The sequence below is a fragment of the Rattus norvegicus genome, chromosome 4 (assembly GCF_036323735.1).
Source record: "Rattus norvegicus strain BN/NHsdMcwi chromosome 4, GRCr8, whole genome shotgun sequence".
Classification (NCBI taxonomy): Eukaryota; Metazoa; Chordata; class Mammalia; order Rodentia; family Muridae; genus Rattus; species Rattus norvegicus.
This window is the reverse complement of record NC_086022.1, coordinates 96558960-96568166: the sequence shown is the minus strand read 5'-3', so window position 1 is coordinate 96568166 and position 9207 is coordinate 96558960. Positions and strand designations below refer to the sequence as shown.

Here is a 9207-nt window from a genome sequence, read left to right as displayed (position 1 = left end):
GCATAAATGATGTGGTGACAGGAAATGACTTTCTATTTCTAGCTGTGTATGTTTACTATTGCTAATTTCTAGGAATGAACATTAAAACAAAGATCAGTGTGATAAAAATAAAATATAGCAGTTATTTTTATGTCCACTATATAAAGAATTTCCACAGCATGAATACAAGCATTGGAATGATTTGTGAAAACAGTGTGTTCTCGGAAATCTATAAAATGAGCAATTTTTAATAGAAACTTTAGTTCTCAAATATCTCTGTATTTTAAGGTAATTGTTAAATAGAATGAAATCCTTGTCTGTTTATCAAATATTTTCATGCTTGAGACTGTTTTTAAACACAGGTCTTACTAGTATCTTACAGGTACAGAAGTACCTGGGTGTCTTGATTTCTACCTGAATTAGTAAGAACCAGCTGCAATATCCAGTGTTTGCATGTGAGCACCGCACTCATGAATAATAACATAAAGGTCTAATGGATCAATCAATGTTAATGAACTTCATAAAACAAAGAGCCATAACTCTGTATTTAGTTTTTAATCAACCAGAACATTCTGTAAACTACAAAGTATATTTTTTTTTCTATTTGAATTTCTTTTTGGCAAAGGGAAGATTTTTTTCTTTGCATCTACAGATTCCAAAGATAGGCAGATAAGCACTGTGAGACCAGTGCATTGTTTTTGCCTATTTCTGATAAGCCAATCAGGTGAGAAGTATCTGGGATTCAGATTAGAAGCTCTTTCACATGGTTTGGTTCCTTGACAGCTACTCTTAGCTGTCAGCTACACCATGGATATTGTCCATGTGCACTTTGAGGTAGTCATTCCTTGTAAACTTCTTATGGCAGAAATGGCACTCTGCCATTGGGCGGTTGGGATTGTGAGTCATCTTGTGTCGGATGAGCATTTTCTTCAGGCTAAAAGCCAAGTCACATACCTAGAAAAGAAGCAGAAACTCCACATTTATGATGTCAAACCACTCTGTCATACACACAATATACATTATGATAATTCCATCTATCAAGTATGGGATAGTGGGCCAAGGACAAATACTGCTCTAAGAATAAATGGAATTTCACACCCAAACAAAGAAGTTAATTGTAGTTCTCAAGCATCACTCGCATTTAATTGTGCAGCTTTCACCACCCTCAAGTACTCTTTCCTCTCTCCAGCTCTGGACTTAAACCCTGTCAGAGAAACAATTTCCTAGGACCATACCTTCCTGATCATAATAAAGTATATTTACAGTTCATAACAACTCCTTAAGTGCTGTGATTTACAGCCTAGATGACATCTCTCCACAGGGCATAAATACACAAGACATATTTTACTGCGATGTTTTCAATTTAGTCCCACTTGAGATGTGACTGGCTATCAAGGCTTTAAGAGTTTAAAGCACTTGTGGTGTGACTGGTTAACAATGCTATAAGCATTACAACTCAAATTTATTACCCAGGATTCCATTTCCTTCTTTCTTGTTGTATAATGTTGTTTAACTAAGGCATATAAGTAGTTTATTTCAAAGTCTGGCACCTTGTCTTAACATCTCCATCAAACAACCTGGTAATAAAAAGTATACAGTAGCAAGATATAAGTAAGTCATAATAACTTAAGCCATAGAGGAAAGCCAAGTGAAATTCAAAGTTTGTGTGTGTGTGTGTGTGTGTGTGTGTGTGTGTGTATGTACATTTTATAAAGTGTTTTTATTTGAAACTAATATCTACTTCAATAATATAGGTTTAAAAAGCATAATAAATACTGATCAAGGAGACACCAAAGGAAGCTGGTGCTCTGAATGAGGCTTGTGAAGTGACTGTGGCAAATGAGAGCTGTGCTCTCTCCTTTATGGAGCAGAGAGAATTTACTGTCACAGTGGCAAGAAACTCAGAAAGGAATCAGACCTAAACATGGCTGGAAGTAGGCAGAGACTAAGGAGAGAGCTCCCACAAAGGAGGACTTGAGGCACAGACATTGGAGGGCTGGCGAGATGTGCCTGCCAGGTGCTAGTCTCTGCTCAGTGTTCTCAAAGCAGCCTTAACTTTTCCTCCACAGTGTTCACTTTTAATGACTGAATTTTTCTTAAATATATCTCTGTACTATCATAAGGAGCTTAAATGCTCAGGTCATTAATTCATAAATATATATGAATTTACAAAAATGAAATGATGATAGATAATAGAAGAAAGAGGGGAAGAAAGATACGCATATCTACATATTTATATCTATCATTTCTTTGTCTATATCTATACATATTATGTGTATGTATAAGGGGCTCTTATGAACAATATAAATACCTCAAAAACTATGAATAATTCAAAGAAATTAAAGTGTGTTTTTATGGAATGTACATTCATGTGAAAGAAGTATCAAATTATTTTATATGTATGTGATGATTCTCATTTACATGTCCTATTTCTCTGCCCCCTTCTCTGAACCCAGTGTCAAAGGAGAGAGCTCACACCACTTGTAGTGTCCCTTTCAGGGGTGGAAACCTTCAGTTCTCTAGCCAATGTCACCCTGCACTCCGCTCTCCCCAGGATTTCTTACTTCCTATCAGCTCCAACCATGCTGTTTGTTCTCCTAAAATGCTCTTCTCCCCATAGCTGACTCCTCATTTTTTAAGCTTAAATAGATAAATAAACAGAGACACATAAACACAGATAATCCTTTCCTAACTATTCCTTCAGAGCTGCTTGGTTTTTGTATCTTGCCTTTTCAGTCTTTATCATAATGGTAATTAGGTATTTATCAGTGTTTATTTATTTAACATTGTACGCCTTACATAATCTCTATAACAACAGAGGAGGTGTGACCTTGTTCCCTTGTCACTTTTATGCCAAACATGGCTTTTATTATTGTTCAGATGCCCTCTTAGTGATTCCCAAACTTTGCTTGGTTCAGTTCGAACTCCTGTACCTCTGAGTAGATACCCCCATTTTCACAGGGATGTGTAGGTTAACCAGATTTCCAAACAATAGAAAGTAATTCCTAGAATTAAAGCCAGGCCATCTGCACTCAGTCTGTACCTCTTCCCCAGGGCAGATCCTGGTTTCAACTGGAGGCTTTCACTTTAAACTGAGATATGTGAACTGGCTGCTCTTTCTCTTCTTTGTTTTGCTCTTACCATTTTAAGGAACAAAAGTGACTTTGATAATGTAAATTAAGATTCCAGATATTCTGGCATTGTTGTGAAGGGAGGGATACTAACTATAAGTCCATGTCCACAGTTTCCATGAGAAAATCCCAGCAATGGCAACCAGAGAGGATGTTAAGGAAGCTGAGCGCGAGGCTGAAGTTCCTGGGAATGGCAGAGGGACCTAAGGATGTCTAGAGAATCCACACAGGACAGGAGACAGGAACCATCCAACATGCACTTTCCATGTGCGCCTGAGCAGAGCACTAGATGGCCTGGGACAGCACCTGATGTCACACTCCTGAAGTGGGCTACAGAGCAGTGAAAAGATTTGCATTCATTAGCTTAAGTGTAGCCATTAAAGGTCTCTGCTGATACTCAGGAAGAATCAGCTCCACGCCAGACCTTTTAGAGTCACAGTGAAAACAAGGGAAAGTTCAAACTGCACAGCAGGGACACCTCCTTTTCTTCTCTTCTGCCAGGGATTCCCAACCCTGTCCTGACTTAGTAGCAATTCAAATACCAAAAGTGGTAAAGCTTTATTTTTCAATATTATTCTAAGATAAAGGTTGAATGATTTTGCTTTAGAATAAAGTGAAACAAGATGTTGACAATTAAGTACTTTCATATGTGGGAATGGGAATTCTAGATAAATGTCAGTTAAAAATACTTAATGAGTGGAATCAAGCCTGGACTTAGTACCAAAATGACAAAGGATGTACTGTTTATTTCTGCAGTCCGCAGTCTAGGATAAATACTCGTAGGGTCATTAACTCTGTGTCAAGAAAGGCACAGCCATGAGCACACTCAATGGCTGCAAGAGACTGGGGCCAGCATTCAGAAGAGGGGCCACAGACATGTAGAAGGAAGCACATGACAGTGGAGGAGGAGAATTATCTCCAAGGGCAGGACACGGCTGCAGGAAGAGAATGAAAGCAGGGAACTGAGGATGTGCAAACACTGTTTATGCTCAATAAGTTATAGCTGAGACGTCATTATAAAAGAGACGTGAAAAGAAGTTGAACATTGGAAATGAACTCTGGGGATCTGGGGAAGCCTAAAACAGAGTGGTACTATATCATGGAATGGGTCGGAATAATCCTAAAATATGGTAATGTACCGTGGAACGGGTAGAAGGTTGCTGAAGCATTCTAACAGAGTAAGAGAAACAGCATTTGGTCAGCAACCAGATCAAAAGCTACTGTCAGAGAGGCCTGGTCCATGTTCCTTTTTCAGATAGATTTAAACATGGATTAAAGACTCATTTAAGTATTCATTCTTAAAAATACTTATAGCATCCTTTTTATATGAGAGGTTTAGTTCTATGCTTGCAAATAGAGAAACCAATGATGAAAAAAAAACAAAACAAACCAACCAACCCCCCCCAAAAAGAATAAAAACAAAACAACCCAAAAACAAAAATGAAAAAAACCCTCTCCTACTTTCATAGACCTGAAGTACATAAAAAAGTAAATGAAGGCAGTCAAGATGGCCCAGTGGATACATTGGCAAACCTAATAACAAGAGTTTTATCCCTAGGATCCAGATATTAGAAAGAGAGAAACAAGTCCCTTTAAATGTGCACATCTCCTGTAATAAACAAAGAAACAAACAATGAAATGCAATAAAACAAATAACTAAAGAAATATATACTATTTTGGGTAGATGCAAGGAACATGGAGGAGACTATGACAGGAGGGTTGGCAGATGATAAAAATATAAGAGGAAATAATTTGAGCAGGACCTGAAGGGAGGAGAGGAGCAGGCCATGAGGATGATCCAAGGGTCAGGCAGGATGGAGCACAAGATCCCAGCACTTTGTGGCAGAGGCAAGAGAATTGCTCCAAACTACTGGAACAACCTGGGCTACAGAGGATTATCTTGTCTCAAAACAACAAGAACTAGTCAACAGACAAATAAGAAAACTGAACAAAACAAAACAATACCTGAAGAGAAAGGTGTTCAAGTAGAGAAAGCAGCGGCTATGAGGACACACTGGTGAGCACAGTGAGCTAGATGGTTGTTGATCACACCGGAAAGGCCAGGGGGTGGAGGGACCATGAGCATGGCTAGTGGGGAGGAGAGCAAAGGTGCAGATCCTGGAGATTCTCTTTTAAATGAGATCATGGTGACTGAAGGATTTTATAGACAGTCAAGTGCAACTCCTGGACATATAGATGACTCTGGGTGGCAAGTCTTAGCAGAGTATTAGCAGCAAAGATGAAAACAGAGAAATAAGCTCCTTCTGCATTCTAGAGACTAACATGGTGGTTGGGCATGTATGGTGAGTCTGTAGTCACTAGAAAAGTGAACGGATTTGATATCTCATCAGATGATGGGTACAGGAGGAAGAGGATAGTGGTATCAGGAGTCTAGAGACACACATACAAGTGTATAGACAGCTGAGGGCTCATATGGTAGCAACAGGAATCTAGAGAAGGCATTTAATCAAATATACTACTACTACTACTACTACTACTACTACTACTACTACTACTACTGAAAGTCTAGGACTGAAGGATGAATTCTACCAAATATTCAGAGTTACAGTAATGTCTCTTTCCAGCAGGGAAAGGGACAATTTTAAATGTATTACCTGGAATTAGCATAGCCTTGTTACTAAAGTCAAATGAAGATATTAAAAACAAGGAAAAGTAGAAATCAACATTTATGGATTGAGATGCAAACACCCACAAACACGCACTCGTGTGCGCACATATGCTACACACAAATGAAACAATCACATTTAATGAAATTCTATTGAGTGGATTCTAAGCCATGACTAAGTAGGAGTTATTTAAAAGTTGCAATGGTGGATCAAATAAGAAAAGAAACAGGGACATGTCACATTATTAGACCAAAGAAAAAGACAAATATGGTCAAATGGATATTGAAAAAGTACTTGATAAAATTCAGAACTGTTTGTTGGTTTGAAAACAAATGCCCCTTAGAAAACTTCATCAACATAACCAAATGTGTGTATTAAAAACTCACAATTAACATTGAAGTGAGGGTGAAGGTCTGAGAAAGAATGGCTCTCTAACAGATATATGAAAAATCAATTCAAAATACATCCAAGACCTAAACATGGGTTGAAATGACACAATGTTAGAGAAACACAAAGAGACCTTCGAATGGGCAACAGATTTTATATATAACATCAAATCCTGATAAAATATAAAGGGGACTTTACATCAAAATCCTCGTGCATAGGATGTTATCAGAAAGGCCTAAAGAATACTTACAAAATGAGGTAAAGTACTTGTATGCTACCCAATAACATCCACAATTTTATACAGAATTCTTTCAACCCAACAACAAAAAACCCAAACACATAATTCTAAAATTGGCATTTGAGCAGACACTTCTCCCCAAGACAGAAAAATGGCCAACAATCACATACACACTTAAGTTCATTAGAACTCTGAATAGAGAAAGTCAAAACCGAAGTGAGATACTTCACATTTAACAGGATGGCTATACTTTTGAAAAAGGAAAAACAAAATGAGGAAGAAATGTGTGCAAGGACGGGAGAAAAACAGAATCCTTATACAGTGCTGGCAGGAGTATAACGTGGTTCAGCTCCAGTGGCTAAGTGGATACACAAACCATACTCAGCGGAGGTCCCATGCCCAGCCAGCAGTCGAAGGCTAACACAAAAGGAACTCAGTGATATTTTGGGAGACTTTTTGTGTCCTAATAATTTTTTCAGACATTTTTGTTACTTGTCTTTTGCTTATATACTACACTTTTCAATTTTGTGGGATTTTGTGTTTGTATGTGAGGTTTATATTTTTGTTTTTTAATTGGCTTCTTTGTTTTTGAAAGAGAGAGAAGGAAGGAATAGAATGAGGTAAGTAGGAAGGTGGGAAAGACCTGAGACATGACAGAGGGGAAACCTTGATTAGAATACTCTGTAGGAAAAAATATTTTCAATAAGGAGTAAACACGGAATTACTATACAACTCTGATGTTCTATCCCCATGAAATGAAAACAGGTACCCCAACAATTTTCTGTAGGTCCATGCTTGCCACAGCCAATTAATAAAAACAGGAAAAGAGGAACAACAAGTAAGTCACCATCAGAGGACTGATTGATAAGCAGTTTTGATGGAGTAACACAGAAAGGCATAGCCTGCAGATGCATGCCACAATGAAACTGAAGTCAGTTATTGTATAAGGTCACTTATATGAAATATATGGGAAAAGAAATCTATGAAAATGAAAGCAGAGGAATGATTTTCAGGGCATAGAGGAGTTGGAAAACAACCTAACGAATTGTTTTTGTTATTGTTGCTGTTTTGGTTAAAGAAAAATACTTTGAAGTCAGATAAACATGATTTCACAACAAGGATAAAGTACTAAATGCCACCGAACTCTAAAAAAATTATAAATGGCTAATTTTATGTTACATAAACACTTCAGAGCAAGTCAGATGCTACAGCAGTACTTGCTGCAAAGCTTAATGACCTGAGCTTCATCCTCTGCACTGTCTCAGCCAGAATTCTCCGAAGAAACAGAATTGATAGAATGAACAAATATATAAGATATAGTATGTGTTTGTATATATACATGTATATATGTTTATGTTCTATATCTACGCTTATGCAAATATGTTATATGCATCTAAATGTATGCACAGACAAACACACACACACACACACACACACACACACACACACACACACACACACGATTTATTACAGTAGCTTAGTCCAAGAGTGGCTGTCCCCCATGCAAAGGCCAAGGATTGCCTATCTCAGCAGATGTCATTTGGTGTGAGAGTTAAGGGAAGTCCTGGAGAGCTGCCTGTTTTCTAGTTTTCAGTCTAGATTGGAATCCTGAAGAAGTAGGTTCTAGTACAGGTAAGGAAATGCTTCAGCTGCACGAAAGTTAACTTGTCAGCAAGAGTACAGGCAAGCAGGCAAAAGCAAAAAGCTTCCTTCTTCCATGTCCCGTCACGTGAGCTACCATGAGAAGGGGTGGCCCAGATTTAGGGTGAGTCTTTCCAACTCAAATAATCTAATGAAGAAACATCCCTCACAGGTGTCCCAGGCTGGTTTGATTTTAGTTCATTTTAGATATAATCAAGATCAGCCATCACAGAACTCACATTCTGGAAGGTCAGAACATATTCCCACAGGTTGCCTTCTAACCTCTACACCTACACAATGACTCACAGGTGTCTACACATGTATACAAATGCACAGAGTAAGTAAATAAATCTTGCAATTTTTAGAAACATCTCAAAATATCATCATGTCAGAGGGGGACACACTGGACATCTGAATTGATGAGAGAGGGTGTGGCATTCAGTTGCTATTGGGAATGGGGATTTAGAGGAAGCGATGGATTTGGGAGTTCTGTAGCTAGCTAGGGACAGAGAAGACAGAGGAGTAGGTTAAGTTTAAGTAGTTGGAGCAGTGATGGTCTCTGAGCCAATAAGCAGGGAAATTTAGGAGGCACTTAAAATGTGGATGATAACTGCAGAGTTTTGAAATTTTAGGAGCGAATGAGATAGACGTAGAAAGAAAAGAAAACGGACTACTAAATTATAGTTTACAAAGTAACCCCATAGATCAGTTCATCCAGGGAAATGCTCAACAAAACTATTCTGGGCATGTCAGAGATAGGTTGAGTTATGAGGGAAGCCAAGTGCCCATGTTCAACTGAGTGAGTACTTCAGGCCTGGAACGGTTATTTGTGTAGTTGTACAATCAAGTCACTTCAATTGCTTCTGTCTCTATAAAAGAATCAAACCAATTGAAATTCCTAAGCTAGCCCCAGCTCAGGACCATGTTCTGTGTGCATGCACTTATTTCATTCCAGGTGGGATTTCCTATAATGTACTGGAGAGGAAGGTATTTTATGAGTAAGGATATTCTGTTGCTTTAGCCTGCTTGATGCTTCATAAGACAGGCAAAGCATCCTGTGTTTGTGAATCTTCTTTCACAGGGACTCCTTTACCACATGTTTCCTGTTGGAACAGGCTGATGGATTATGTTCTTAAGTAAACTCGGCACTTACAATGAATTTGTTGTACTGGGTTATTTCATACATCACAACTTTAATGTTTCT

At 38.2% G+C, this 9207-nt stretch overlaps 1 protein-coding gene across 4 annotated transcripts in view; it reads right to left on the bottom strand.

The window, feature by feature from the left end:
• Positions 1 to 519: 519 nt before the first annotated feature.
• Prdm5 (PR/SET domain 5) overlaps positions 520 to 9207 on the bottom strand; it is a 162156-nt gene continuing 153468 nt past the window's right edge. For all 4 annotated transcript variants that reach the window (XM_063286722.1, NM_001427515.1, XM_063286721.1 and 1 more), the window contains one exon: positions 520 to 933. In XM_063286722.1, coding sequence (XP_063142792.1) covers positions 769 to 933 — 165 coding nt within the window. In that variant the 3' untranslated portion in view covers positions 520 to 768. The remainder of the gene's footprint in view (positions 934 to 9207) is intronic.